The 16,199-nt window shown below is 34.9% G+C and overlaps 1 protein-coding gene across 3 annotated transcripts in view; it reads right to left on the bottom strand.

Annotated features, from left to right (window-relative positions):
* Positions 1–14,364, bottom strand: part of LOC123313217 — a 36,145-nt gene extending 21,781 nt beyond the window's left edge. Inside the window, exon 1 of one of the 3 annotated variants that reach the window (XM_044897998.1) lies at positions 14,147–14,364. In XM_044897998.1, the coding sequence (XP_044753933.1) occupies positions 14,147–14,169 (23 nt within the window). In that variant the 5' untranslated portion in view covers positions 14,170–14,364. Of the gene's footprint in view, positions 1–94; positions 239–3,983; positions 4,004–14,146 lie in introns of those variants that run through there. The other 2 variants (XM_044898018.1, XM_044898003.1) reach the window with 2 other exon arrangements.
* Between the last annotated feature and the right edge of the window lie 1,835 nt (positions 14,365–16,199).

The following is a 16,199-nucleotide window of genomic DNA, read 5'->3' as shown; positions in this document are numbered from 1 at the left end:
ACACAGAAAACGAAAAAGGCGCAAAGCACAACACAAGACCACTCTTTGCACAGTGCAGCACGGTATTGTTCACAGTGTGTAAACACGGCGTTACCTTTCTAATCCCTGTTCCATGTTGCTGGTCAAGTGTAACAGCGGCTTTAAAATCGTGTTTCGTCGATGAATTTTTGTGCCATCGGATCGGCTAACAATGCGATGGGATGAACAGTTCGAGCTCGGCGTTCTTGGTCAGGAAGTGACTTTAATCGCTGTCGCCGTTGACGTCTGGTTGCAAAATACCGCGGTTGGATAATTCCATCGTTTTGTGGACAATTGATTCGGTTGATGAAGGATGAAGGTTTTTTCGTGTACTGAGGTTTGTTATTATCAAGCTGAGGAGACAATGGTTATATTGTTTTCCGATCTGTATCACGCCATGGCGATTTGCGATTTTAGGAACAATGTCAATCGGTTTATTATGCAGAGCGACATCAAAAGGAGAACACCCATTGATAATTACTGGAACATTTAAAGGTTTCGGTATAGATATTTCTTAAGCTGAGTTAATTATAGAATGTATTGGATAATAGCATATAAAATTTGAAAAGCCAAATGTTTTTTCTACAAGGGTGCGCGTTCAACCTTTTTTACGCACGCATTTCAAAGTCACTTTCTCAAACGGTGCGAGAAAAACGAAATACGGAAGTATCACTTTACGCACTTTTTAGAAAAATAATTATTCTGGTGTTCCCCTTCAATGTCAGCATCATATCCGCCACTGAGTAAATTTGAATTTGAAGACAATTCCAGCCTATACAGGGTCTTTGACACGTACAAATATTTCATAATGGGCTGTGCCACCCCTGAAAAAACAAAATTACCTTCAGAATAACTAGATAAATCTGTGACACTACACACCTGTGGATCTTTTAAACAGAGTTGTATTCAGCCGATGTACCCAATTTTTCAAATTTCACTGATACTTTTTAATTTTTGAACATCGAATTACTCGGAAACGGAGTATTATACGAGAGAATATGAGAAATACTTTTATTTTACAATTAGTTCAAATATACATGAGAATGGTCATAATGAGAAAACTGGAAGACGTGGGTGATAACTTGTGTACATCAAATGAATGAAAAACTAAATTCCGAAATTCATTTCATTCGATAAAACCGTTGGTGAGATTTTCTTAAGGTTCTTCAACAGCTTGTTTCTTTTAAACCGAGCCGATTCGGAAAAAGTGGTAAGGAAAATAAGTGTTTTTTTTTACCTCAAAAATCTACTGTTGAAATATTTGTATGAGGAAAAGACTCGTCCTGTATACTTTGACAATAGGAAGAAGGAGTATTTCGAATATGAATGCCTGAGCTCATAAAATTTTTTTGAATTTTTTTACTCGCCCTGTATACATATAGGTACGACTAACGCTACGTACCTGAAATTTTTTTTTTCTGCATAATGATTATTTTAATCAGCAAGAAAATACAAGAGACCTAATTTTTTCTGAATGAATCAAGGTAGCAATTATTATTTTTTCAATAACATAAATGAGGAAAAAAGAAAAACGAATTTTAGGGGTTGCTTTTCCGAAATTTTGTTGATTATCATATCGTTTTCATAGGATATCTGCATAAATTCATTTCTGTCACTTTTGTGGTTTCTGAGGAATTGCCTTCAGTGAGCTGTATCTAAGAAGAGCTTGCTAAAAAAATTCTATGTAAGACCCACACACTATTCTTTTGACATGGAGAGTTAACAAGAATTATCTTCCAATTTCAGGAAATTCACAGAATAGGTACGCCTTGAAAGTTGAATACTTAATCTACTTTTCAGAGTGTTTTTTACCGTTTCTACACTGTACGCTGTTAATCCCTGAATTCCCAAAGGACTCTTAATATATGCTGCCTACTGTTTGTTTCGAGCCAAATATTTCATGTTATTGACGATGAAACAGATCACCGATATAGGTATTGTTTGTGTTGTGATGTCCGCCACTGATAATTTGGGGCCATTCCATCCTGGGATATCCGCAATGTCAATGCTTATCAGCTGACCTTCAAAATTTCCGGCATTGTTTTGCCAATTTCAGCGCATGTAGAGGATGGGTCTGTGACTACCTACTTTAATTTTATGGAATTTTTTTTATTTTACGGCACCAGTGGAAAGATACAGTATGTGTTAATATTATGCTGAATAATATACACAGTGTATGAGAATACGTTGAAACTTAGTGAGGTTTAATTTAATTGCATTCCATAATTCTAAGAGAGCTTGCTCTGAACTTTTTCAGCATAAATATACAGTGTGAGTCTTTGACTCGTACGAATATTTGAACAGTAGATTCTGGAGGTCAAAAGAAACATTTTTTTCACTTTACCATTTTTCCGAATCGGCCCTGTTTGAAAGATACAGGCTATTGAAAAACCATATAAAAATGTTATTTATAGTTCTATCTCACAAACGGTTTCATCAAATGAAATGAATTATGGAATATAGTTTTTCATTTATTTGATGAATCTTCTTCGAACTCAAGATATCACACACGTCTTCCAGTTTTCTCATTATGACCATTCTTACCATAAAATACCAAAAATTCTATGAAGCCAACTCTTCGAACTTTAAATTGCACACTATTCAATGAATATTTGAACGTATAATGCGTCGTTTTCGAGTAATTTGGTGATCAAAAATTGGGTACTTTGATCGAATACAACTCTGTTTGAAAGGTCCTCAGATAAGTAGTGTCACAGATTTAGCTAGTTATTCAGAAGTTAATTTTGTTTTTCCAGGTGTGGCACAGAGCACATTATGAAAACTTGAAATGGTTATATCTTCTCATCAGGGCCGAATCAGAAAAATGGTATGGGAAAAAGTGTTCCTTCTGTCCTCAAGAATCTACTTTTAAAATTTTGTACAAGTCAAAGATGTAGGTATTTACCTAGACATATCACCTGATACTCAAATTCAACAGTTTCGTTTTCGATCAAACTTGAGGACCTTGAGAAAGTGCAAAAAATATCACACGCAATGCCTGATCGTACCTACTCACTCCAAGGATTCAACAACTACTACAGTATTAGTTTCTTAACAAAGAACAGAGTTCATGTCTTTAATGTAAAGGTTTCTCATTTTGAACTAATAACAGAATTATATGATTGTCACTGACATGAATTTTGTTTAATCAGGACACGTAATTGACAATATTTCTTTGCAACTTTCTTTCTAACTCCGTAGGCATAATTTTCAATATTTATACCTCCAAATTTTCATCGTTATCGACTTCTAGAACTGAAGAAAAAACAAATTTAAAAAATGGAAAAATCTGAATGGATTTTCGAAAAAATCTACATTTCGTTGAGAAAGAACCATCCATAAAACAAAAATAAAAGTAAATTGAAGAACAGTAAAAAGTGGTTCCAGAATGATAGCATTCAATATTACCATAATGTGTCTTATAATTTACAGAGAAATATTTTGATCGTTGCGAAATTGTTGTAGGTACGATTATTTCTATTCGTAATGATTGATAAAAAATTAATTGTCAAGCATTAACATGTAATTTTTTTATTATGACTACCTATCATATATTCGTGAAATCTGTTTCAAGGAAGGTTGACAATTTTTTTGACCCAAAAACAACGGTTCTTATCGTATCTGCTGGAATGAGTTTTTAATTAGACTCTAAATATTTACTTATATTCAGTTGTTTCTAGCACATGTAATTACTGAGATTTGACCTCCAATTTTCCGATTATGTTGAAGAGATAATCATGATATTACAACTATGTTGAGAATGTTTTTCAATATTTGTGGAAGATGTTTCACATGTCTATCGAATGAAATGGTACACTAACAACGGCAATAGGAAATGTACAAGATTTTCCTCGTGCTATGCGCATTTCAAAGTTTTAAATATTTGATTGAAGCATGAGGAGGTTCCGAAACTATCTACTAGAGATTATTTTAATTTCATTGACTTAAATATTGGTAGGACTTACAAGAAAAAATCAACAAAACCAAGTGTTTCTTGAAGACACCAATTGCGGCCAACCTAAAGTAACAAACTGAAATTATCGGCATTGGAATAACAAAAGGGAAGTCTTTTAGTATCAACATGTGACCTAGGCTCGTTAAAAACATATCATTCAGATGCGTTATTGTTGGCTCTGTCTCATTGACTTAATCAGGTATAATTGGTTATTATATTATTCAATTGGGTACACTTGTCTTTTTAGGCGAACATCAATGATACATGGATTATTTATGATAATCAGTATCCGAAAAACAAAGAAATTTGGGTGTATCAGTAAACAGGGCCCCCCATTACATATTCCAGTCCATATATCATGTTTAAGTTCATTTCATCAATTTTATCCTTTGGAATCGAGCACCAATGGATCATATTTGTATTTCACACTCACACTTCACCTTTTGACTAGGTTTATCTATTGTGGGTGATCTTGCCTGTATTTCGTCGTATCTCAAATTTGGGACATGCTATATAACATTTCATCACATTAAAAAATCGCAATTTACAGCAAGTTTCACAAATCGATCAACATTATGTATGACAGTCATTCGATTTCAAAAACGAATTCATTGAAACTTTTTCATTTATGAATATTTTGAAGAAGTAGGAATTGAGTGGGTGTATACAGGGTGATTCATAACTATTGGGACATAGGCTACGGGCAGATTGTTTGGACCAAAATATGGCGATAGGACCAAATATACCTCAATAAAATATTGCTGTGGAAAAAGATAGAGGGCGTTAAAGTTGAATTTGTTTTTTCGTTTTTTGCTAATAATTTCACTGTATATATTTTCATCCGTTTTTAAGAAAAACACCATTGAACAGTTCAGAGCATCGGATTAGAAGTAACGATTTATTTATTTATTTTGACGATAAAGCATAATTAAAAACAATGTAACATAAAAAGAATGTTCTACGTGCCCTCCTCCGACTTCTATGCCTTTTCTAATCCTTTCAATAAAGGACTTTCGAACTTCGGAGAAAATAGTAATCTGTCCCTTTATAAAAAATTCAACGCCCTCTATCTTTTTCCACAGCAATATTTTATTGAGGAATATTTGGTCCTATCACTATATTTTGGTCCAAAAAATCTGCCCTTAGCCTATGTCCCAATAGTTATGAATCACCCTGTATAGTAGTTGGGGAGCCCAAGAGGGAAATTCGGGATTTACTCGAGCGTGTGAGATTAATATAAGGGGAGATACCTTGAACCCTTTAGAATAGTTCTACCGAAAATTAGACTTGTATATAAGGGGAATTGCCAAGGACAGCCTGTCAGAATAGTAAAAAAAAACGATTATTGGATTATTGTACCTACTCGAGCGTGTCAGATGAAAATATATGTGGTTAATTACATGTTGAAAAGTATACATTCTCTGAATTTGACAATTTAAGCTTGACGAAAATGTGTGGGAGGGCGCCAAACTTGCAAAAGAAACGTAACGTAGATTTTTTTTCTTATTTTGAAGCTAGTGATTCAAGAATAACGGAAAAAATATAATCTGACAGTTTCAGCCAGTCGAAACAATAAAAATTGACCATAAAGGTCACAAAAATAAGTTTTTTTGAATTATCTCCTCTCCTGGACTTCAAATTGTTTTCACATCTATTATAAAAATTGTAGAGCATAACATTTTCTACAAATTTCGTTCAAAGCAATTTTTTTTACGTTAATACGTTTTTGAGATATATGTATAGAGATGAATGTAACTTAGACTGGGATTCAACATTGACCTTGGCCTTTCGCATGTGTGGCTAAGCTCCTCGCCCTTATCGCCCTCTAGATCGAAAACGATTAAAAGTATGTAAGATCGCTTCTGACAAAAGTTGTATAGAATTTTATTAGGTATCTACAACCTTAATAATGAATAAAGAAACGATTAGAGGTACAGGAAAGGAAATATTTAAAAAAAATGCATTGTCTTCAAACTGTCAGATTAAATGCTGCCAACCTCACCACACAAACTGTCAAATTAACATAAATTTATTATCAGAGACACGTAGGGCATATACAGTATCTCAATCTGACACGCTCGAGTAAGTAGGTACACCTGACAATTTTTCCTTACATCTTCGAAAACCTGCAGACGCTGAAAGTAAAAACCTATATCATGGCACCTTTTTTTCTTTCTTCCATCCAACATCTAACCTTCAAAATCCACTAGGTCTCCACGACGCTCGAGTAAATCCCGATTTAGCATCGTGGGCTCCCCAACTATAGATCATGATTTGATGCGACAATGATATTCTGAATGGTCATGACTGCAGTATCGATTGAAAACAAATTGACGTTTAGTCTTCAATCAAGCGATCAACGATCACTTTGACTTATCCTTCCACTGCTTCAGTCTCACATCAGTAGGCTGATACGCTCGGGAAATCATTGATATTAAATTGAATTCCTGCTGCCCTTGACCCTAAATCTTTGCCTACGAAGCGCCCCACACTAATAACGATGACAAAAACCAATGGTCCCGTTCTATCAAAGTTAAAAATAGGCTACTACGCTTCGCTGTTCCAGGCTGTTCGACATGCAAAGAGTGATTCTACATTGACATGCAACGAACGATTTTGTATATAAAAAATTGCATTCGTAGTTCGCATCGCAATGGTGGAGGAAAAACAATCTGGTCATCCTTTGCCAATGTCACTATCGAGTGTGTACATTTATTCAATTACGATACCCAACTGCATTTCTCACCATGATGAGTTTTTCTGCAGCAATTTCGCTGCGAATTCGTTAACGTTTTCAATTAATCCTTCCCATTCGAGGAATCACGAACATGTTTCTTTTGAATGGAGACTTTACAAATATAGTAGCGATAAAAAGAAATGCTTGAATGAAAATACCTATCCAAAAAACTAATTTATTTATTGAAAAATACATTTGAAGAATTTGGACAAAATTATTCTTCTATATAATTTATATCAACACAGCTAACGTTTCGGTGCTATCAATTCCTTCTTCAGGGCTGAAGAAAATTAACCAGGGTTAGAGATCTTGCATATACATGAAGACATTTTCACACAGAAACATTTGAATTTTGTCAAAAAATATATTTTAATAGGTTTTGGCTATCTATTCAGCATTTGTGGATTTATCTGCAACATATGACACAGTATGGAAGGATAGATTTTCAAACTTTATATTCATCTGAAGTGTGGAAAGATGGTTCGCATGCTGCCACATGGAAGGTTTCGTGTTTTTGTTGATGATAACAGTGTAGTAATTTCAAAACTTCGAATAACGGTCTTCCACAAGGATCAGTTTAAGCACCTCTCATTTTCAATTTATATCTGTGTGATATCCCTAATACTTCTTCTGAGAAATTTATTTACTCTGATTTTAGATGCATAAGGGAATTATGAATTATGAATTACCCCAATTAAAACCGAGGTTTCGTGTTTCCATTTGAGTAATCATCAAAAATATAGAGAATTAAGTGCAGTTTCCGGTAATTCTTCTTTGGAACATAACTTCATCCTAAATATCAAGAAGTCAAGCTGAATTCCTTGCTGAATTTCAAATCCCATTAGGATTTGCGTCTGAAGTTAAAAACTAGGAATAATTTCCTGCATAAACTAACTGGTACTTCATGGAGTGCTGATGCAACTCTTCGAACGGCAGCCCTAGCTTTGGTTTTTTCGGCTGCTGAATGTTGTTGCCCCGTTTGGGTTAATAGTAGGTACGCATGTGAAAAAAAATGATGCATTGCTGAATCTTTCTATGAGAATTTCAACTGGGACTATTAGATCTTCTCCTAATCAATGGTTACCAGTTCTTTCAAACATTTTACCGCCTCATATTCGTAAACAGACTGCGGTTATGAATGGGCAAGTTTCCTAAAACTCCAAAAACGAATTTGAGATTATTTATGGAAAGCCTTTTCTACTAGTTATACAACACGTAAAAGATTCGCTTCAAAATTCAGACATTTCAGAAATACACCCTTCGAAACTTCGACTATGTGAAAGCTTGTGACGTAGAATGCCTTTATTAAAGTATAGTAATTTTTGTTAATTCGACAACACTGGAACCGATCAAGAAGATATCCACAGATTACAAAAAAATGTTTCTGTAATCTGTGTCTTTACCTTCTTAAAACCGATGACATTTTGTGTCATTGTGTGTTTTTCTTGTCAAATGTGAATAATATGATCATCAAACTTGATATTTATTACATCTATGGTGATCAGAAAACTTTCATGACCATTACTGACACAAATGGGCGTTGCCGGATTGTAAAAATGACGTAGAATGTTCACAAGAGCACTTCTGAAATCAGAATTTTCGTAATCGAATACAGACAAAATGCAATATGTTAAAATTCGAAAAAAATATATTTCGAGATATTTGAGTTATAAGGATTTTTATGACATATATTTTGAAATTTAGGAAAATACCCCATTCCTGGAATAAATTTCAATCCTTTCCCGACTGATTTCCAATTCTGTCCTTCATTCCAGAAAATACGATTCCAAGAATGAAGTCTTAATTCGAATATGAGGCACAAGGACATTTGGTAGTTCTAGTGGAATACGTGCACTATTTTCAACAAAGAATTAGTTATTGATGCCTCGAATAGAGTTCCTGGTTTTGATCTTCCCAGGAAAATATGGTGTATTCTGAATCGTATAAGAACAGGTCACGGACGCTGAAATAGTATGCTTTTCTGGTAGAATTCAGTTGAAAGCCCTAGTTGTGAATGCGGGGAACCAAAAGAAACCATCACCTGGTTAATCATTCTCCGATTTATAAAATTCAGGATGGTTTTAGGGCTATGAAAGCAGTTTCCGAATCTTTTTTGAATTGGGTTCTCAATTTTAGGTCAATCTGACATATTAAATATAATTTTATTATTTTATTTTTTTCTGCTTTTGTTTTCTCTCTATTTCAGATAAAAGTTTCTGGTATCTTGGAGGAGGCTTACTGGATTTTCCTTTTTGTCGGAGAAAGGATCAATTTTTGCAGTGCGAGATGCCCTTCACTATGAAATATTTCAGCTTATTTCGTGAACAATTTCATTTCTTACAATCCACTACACTCACCGAGGAGAAAGGGTTTTTTAACTGAGGTTTTTTCCTTAACTCTGGTATCATACACCAAATTGTATGGTAGCTCGTTTACGCTAACCCCTGCTAAAACTGTGTCTCATACACGTGCTATAATTACATATTGTTTGCTGTTAAAAATTGTAATGCTTAGGATCAAAAGAATATATATGTATATATGAATATACATATATCCTTCAAATATTATAACCCCCGAATTTGGTCTACTTAGTATTTGAAAGCGGGTCGTTGAATAATATCTTTCAATATCCACCCTTCAATAGGGCGTTTCAGCTCATAAATCATCAGAATTATTAATCTTAACCTAGGCTCATATAAATATCAAAAATGGATCTGATGTGACACGCATATTTAATGTGTTTTCTACTAGCTGGTTTTTCAGGTCACACCTAAATATAGAGAAAAAATTTCACCTATATGAGCTCGTAGTATCTGATTATGAATTTCAACAACGCGGCTCAACGTGATGAGTGGTTACTACTAATAGTACGCATTATTTCATATCGAACAAGAAAAATTTCACGCTACGATGGATAACGCGTTTAGAATAATAATGAAGTAATTATTGTTTATTATCATAATTGCCTGATGCAGATCAATTCATTCATACACTTGAAATTCATTCAAGTTGAGAACCCTCACTTACAATGATGAAATCAGCAATAGAAAAGAAAATTGCTAGCAATCGAACTTTATGCGAAATCACCAATTTTGTCAAAAAAATTTAAATCCATTTGAAATAGTCGCACTCAGGTATTTCTTATTTTATTTCCGTTATGCAGGGTTAGAATTATTTAGAGGGGGACTACAGGGATATCGAAAACCGTTAGACATACAGGGTAGCTTATATTACGAAAAAGTTGCGTTATTCATGGATGAGTGGGTGGGTGTAAACAGTTCCCAAATATTTCTGATGGTTCCTGAGATAACTCGAAAAAACTGAAATTTTGGAGATAACTAACTACAAGAAATTCGGTGTGTAGTCATAATCCTATATTGCGATTATACTGGTGTACTACTTTTTTGTAATTTAACCCACGCTTTATTTTTAACGGTTTTCGATATTCCTATAGTCAGTCCCTAAATAGTTCTAACCTTTTCGGTAGTGGCTCAGTGTGCGTTTGTGGAGGCATTTGTTTTAATGGGAGCACAGATCTCATTTTCCACATTAACACCACAGTGGCAGCTGTAAGGTATTATGATTTCAATGTATTGTATTGTTTCCTTTGCGGCCGCCATCGTCAAGACCGGGCCCGAATTGTCAACGACCGCCTAGAAATGCATCCTGCTTCTCCAAACGAAAATTGTATTGCTCATATTTGGTCTGCGATCTCACAGCAATTACACCGCTTAGCTGACCCACCGCAGACATTACAACAGCTCGCCAATGCTTTGACGGACATTTGGCAAAACATTCCTCAAACAACCGATATTCCCCAACCGATATTAAATCTTCAATTCGAGGTTTTTGTAACAAAAGGAAAGTTTGCTAAGGCTGCAATCTCCACCAGGTAGAATCTTTATTTCTCTACTATGTTGTGTTTACTGTTACCATTTCAGGCAGGTTAACCACATGGAGACACCTAAATTAATCCCTTTTCCTTTATACTAGCTGAGCCTCTGACTCGTACAAATATTTTAACTGTAGATTCTTCAGGTTAAAAGAAACACTTTTTTCCTATACCATTTTTTCCGATTCGGCCCTGATAAAAAGATATAGGCATTTTAAGTTTTCATAATGAGCTGTGCCACACCTGGAAAAACAAAATTACCTTCAGAATAATAAGCTAAAACTGTGACACTATACACATCTGTGAATCTTTTAAACAGAAATGTATTCAGTCAGAGTACCCAGCTTTTCAAATTCCACAGATACTTTTTAATTTTTGAACATCGAATTATTCGAAAACGGGCATTATACGGGAAAATACGAAGTATACTTTCATCAAGAATCTACTGTTGAAATATTCGTAGAATAAAGACTCGCTCTGTATATTATTATAATACATGTACGCAAATTATCCACTCTAATACTTTTAAGCAGTCTTTTTTGTTATCCTGGTTTTCATATGGCAGAAAACCACAAATGCCTTATGAAAACTTTCAAATGCTATCGTTTATTTCGCCCAATTCTCCAAATCCCCAAAATCGATCATTTATCCCATTGATACGCTGGCACGCAAATAATGTTTCATCGAAATATGTGCTTTGCGATTTGCTCAAAACGATTCAAATGTCGACTAAATTATCATCGATTTCATTGCACCTGAAGGTTTACGAGGCCGATAACAAACATGCCATTATTTAAGATAAAAGATAGATGACTTCAATAAACAGTCACGACATTTTGAAAGTTGGCCTCACCCCAACTTGATAAAATCCCATCTGCCCTAGTGATACGGTTAGAGCACTCTTCAAATTTTTCAATGGAAGACAATTTTTTTGTTAGAATCTGGGTTATTCAGGACTCCCTTCATAAGTATTAAGTTCGAATTATTTTCTTTTTTCTTCAACGGCTCATAAAACTTCTGAATGCAACTGGTGAGTTAGTTAAGGCCTGCGTTAAGTTATAGATACAGGATTACAGTGACATAGAAAACAGAACACTCAATTTTAGGTACACATGTGTCTGAGATTAGGTTGGTAATCAATCAAAATTTCAGAGAAATCCAACCATAGGAAGATTTTAAAATGATTGAGAATGATGAGCTGGATCTCCACGAAGCACTCAAAACGTGACGGAGCATACTTCTAATATGGTTGATTTCTTCGTCAGGTATCTCATCCCAGACAACTTGTTCATCACATCGCAATGCACTTCAATGCAGCTGTAGTCTGTAGAGTATGTGAGTAGTGTTCTATGAGTGAATGATCTGGAAATTTAGGAGGCCAGGGCAACAAATCGACTTGATTGCCTTCAAAAGAGCCAACATAATTGTAGCTACACGTGGTCGTGCAATATCATGGAAAAGTATAGGTTGGCCAGCGTCCAAATATAAGACAAAACACGTGGTTCCACGAACTTCTGGATGTTACGCTCGGCTATCATATCACTTATGATGAATACTCAAAGAGACCTACTTCCCTAAACAATAGACCCAAAATTCCGACAGTGTGGTCCACATGCCTTTCTACAAAAAATTGTGGATCTTGTCTTTAATCAAGCCACATGTCACCCCTGTACGTCCATAATCCAGGACCAAATACAAACTGAATTCATCACTTAAGATAATATTATACTATTCGAGGTTCCAGCTCAACCATCCTCTGCACCTAGCCAGTCGATCATTTCGATGCCTAGGAGTGGGAGGTAGGGCTAACTGAAAACGGTATGAAATAGGTCCAGGACTTCTGATTAGTCGTTAAAGAGTTCGCATTGTAATTAGCCATGATCTGCAAACCATTGCAATCCTGTAGGGCAAAAAGGCTGATGCAGGATCCACACGTCTCGACACGTAGGCACCGTAGAGAGACTGTGTTGTTGCTTGTTGGCCTTTGCAAACATCATTTTTGATATACTAAAGACCTGTGCTATCGCCATAACAATTAAATCTAGAACAACAAACAGTCTTTCTAAAGGGTGCTGCCTACGTCTGGATCCAGCATAGAGGCGGGATTTTGAAGTGGAGTCCTTCTTTTAGTACATCTTGTATCTCTCTGCGCCTCTACGGCTTTCTTGATTCCATAGCCGATAACAATCTACTACAGAGTTGTCTCTCTACTACGGTATTTATTACTATTTACACTTCTGTACATCCTGGTAGCTATTTCTCGCGTAAGCCTCTATCAAACTCGCTGAGCTGATGAAATGTTCTCGTCTTGTCACTCTAGACATGATAAACAAATTGAAGTAGCTCTTCACAACGTATTGTAGAAAGATCAAATGCAAATTTTAGGAAAAAGACACAAATACACTTACTCAATTTTTTCGTGAGAATATAACACAAAAACCACTCAATAGATATGATAGTACACTTTTTTGTCTTTTGTGAATTTGTTTTACTAATGTTGAAGAGGAACGTGAAAAAAATGTCCTCATTTCCCTTGTTAGTACGAATACGGTGAATGATTGCCAAGCAAGTGGTGGTAATTTACGAAGGGCACTCAACTTCTTAACAGAAGAAAAGAGTTTGTTGCTAACTATAATACGATTTGTGACACCAAATTGAAAATTAAAAAAGACTGATGGCATTACAATAAAGGCAAAAGAAAAGGCTTGGTATTCAGTAATTAACTCATTCGATTTTCAAAATCCATCAAAAATGGGTTCTGCAGCCAGTTCAACAAATTATTTTAGGTTAGAATCCCGCCCTTAAATACAAGTGTTCATTACAGGAGCGCTTAAATTTAAGGCTAGCTTTAGCCATTCAAATGTCTTTTAACAGTTAGTGCAACGTAATTTGAGTTAAGGGTTCATTTTAAGGGACACTTTACACTGCGTGCGTTTAGTGCAAAGTGGTCTTAAAGAAATATTTTCCAAGAACTTCATTTCAATAAATCCATTAATACTGGGTGTTCTGGTTTCTGTCACTCGATATATCTTCGAAGAATTTTGAAACTTTCCTACATCCCAAATCCCGAGTGGTGAAAAATTCAGCAATGTTCCTCCTGTAGAGCATTCATTATTCATGTGTTGTTTACGTTCGATGATCAACGAAACATCGATAATAATTACAGCTGATGCAATTGTGTCGCAATTATTTAGGTCATGATTAAGGTCACGTACTGCATGCATTTCAATTCATATCACCTCCATCTAGGAAGTGAAAAACGGAAGAAATTATGCGTATAAAAACCAATTCCTTCCTCGAAAGGAATAACATGAAAACTTTCGCAACAACTATATACGAAGTGGAAGTGTTATCAGTAGAGGAAAAATGCCCGGTACCGGCATATGCGTTCCAAAACTAACCCTTTCGCGTCACAACTAGATATAACCTCAAAATTCCCACACAAACTCGCACCATTTCCTCGTTAACAGCACAGTCGATGTGGACGAAGATAACACCAATGGAGATCAAATTGATAATCGAAACAATAAAGCAAATAGCCTACCTCGGAGTGCTCGTGGCCGACATGGCGGTATTGATTTCCCAAGATTCGCACTCGCGAAATATACGCAGTTGAAGTTTCACCACATCGCGACACGAAGAAGGGTGGTTGTGGAATCGTCTTCTTTGCTGGACCCGCCGAATAAATCGAGGACATGCGCCCCTTTCTGATCGGCTCGAAAATCTCCGCAATGATACGTTTTATTACGATCGGTATGATTTTATTTATTTATATTTATGGTTCCGATCTACCCTCATTCGGGGATTACTTTTGAAACTGGAAATTCGGACTGTTGGATGGATGTCAAGCGAATTATTTGCGTTCGTTAACTTTCTGAATGGAACGGAATATTAAATCTGATTTCGTATGAACAAATTGTTATCGTGTCGGTAGATTAAAACAAATTCTTATCTATTTATAGAACTGGAACAATCTCCAGTGTTGGAATAAATATAATTTACTTTATCTTTAAGTGTGACGTATTTTACTCTGAGAAAGAACAAAAATGTTTTTTTCTATATTTTATTTCATTTTCCAGCTACAATCAAGATCAATGAAATAATTCTGAAAAGTTTCAGAAGATCTCAAACCGTTTTGCAGCTCGAATTAAAACCAGAAACTCGATAATGATGTATTTCCGTGATACCGATCAAAGAAAAGAAAAATATTTATTTTTCGAGAAATTGGACTGAAAATGGACATTCCTAATACAGAATGACTTAATTTTCGATTTCTTCATATTCGAATTATATATCTTAAATTTCGAGTATTTCTCAGAATAAAAATGAAAAAAATCAATGATTCAAAAAATTTCTCTTGGTTGGAATTATGAATGATAGTTAAGAGTTATCGTAAATCATTATATTTCTGTTCACCCGAAATTGACCATTTGGGTTGAAGTTACATTTATTTTGTTAATTAAACTGCGTCAAGGTTTGTTATATGATTCTATTTTGCACACGTAAATAATCTCTGATCATACAGGGTGCATGCACAGTTGCAAAAAATTTCCTTGTGAAATATAGTGTGGATCTATCGAACAATTTTTTAGCAGTTCAAAGATAATTCCAACCTATAGGAATCACGCTACGTATACCTGCTGAGGAATGATGAATTTTTTTTTTTCAAAAACCGTTACACTTTTGTCAAGAAATTGAAATAGTCCTCGCATATTGACAAAACAAAAATTCATTCTTCAATGGTATAATATGAGTAAGGAAAAAAGTTCCCTGCAAAACAAATTTTGAGGGCGACTTTTTCTTCCCCTCGCAATTATAGGGGAACACCACCAAATTTTTTCTGGGTCCCTTCTTCGCTCCCATAGAATTAATTTCTGTCAGTTTTCTGGTTGCTAGGAAAAAATAAAGATTGCTTTTCAGATGCCATCTTCAGCAGGGACTGCTCAAAATATTTATATGGAAGACCCACAAAAAAAAATTTTTTGAAAAGAAATAGCCCCTTAAATTTATTCACAACTATTCCGCATAGAATTCCAATAATTTTTTTTCTTTGACTTCTGTCTTAGTGATCAATTGTAATCGAGAACATTTAAACGATTTATAATAAGTGTGAATAGAGATATATCCAGATCTCGATTCGATGTTAAAAAAAATCAGTCTATCATTAACAATTTTGCAGTTTTTACATAAATTTTTATTTTCAATTTTTTTTTTCGAGTATTTCTCATTCAACATCTATTCAACAAATAAAATTCGAATATGTAGAGATATAAATCACAAAATATGAGAAAATGGCCATTTCCGAGTCAACCCGAACCCTCAATCGCACAGATGCAGTTATACAGGATGAGTCTTTGACGCACACAATATATTAAATAAATATTTTAACAGTAGATTCTTGAGGTGAAAAAAGTTTTTTTTCACAAAAATGTTGTGGTTTTCCAACAGCCTGTCTGTATCCTTGAAATCAGAAAAAATGGTGAGGGAAAAAAGTGTTTCTCAATAATCTACTGTTAAAATATTTGTCAAAGACTCACCCTGAATAGCAAACTGTAATTATTTTTCATGCAGAATCACTCCCTATCGTATTCAAAAAT

This window comes from Coccinella septempunctata, chromosome 1 (genome assembly GCF_907165205.1).
Source record: "Coccinella septempunctata chromosome 1, icCocSept1.1, whole genome shotgun sequence".
Lineage (NCBI taxonomy): Eukaryota > Metazoa > Arthropoda > Insecta > Coleoptera > Coccinellidae > Coccinella > Coccinella septempunctata.
The sequence above is the reverse complement of the archived record's forward strand: the minus strand, read 5'-3'. Positions and strand labels throughout refer to the sequence as shown.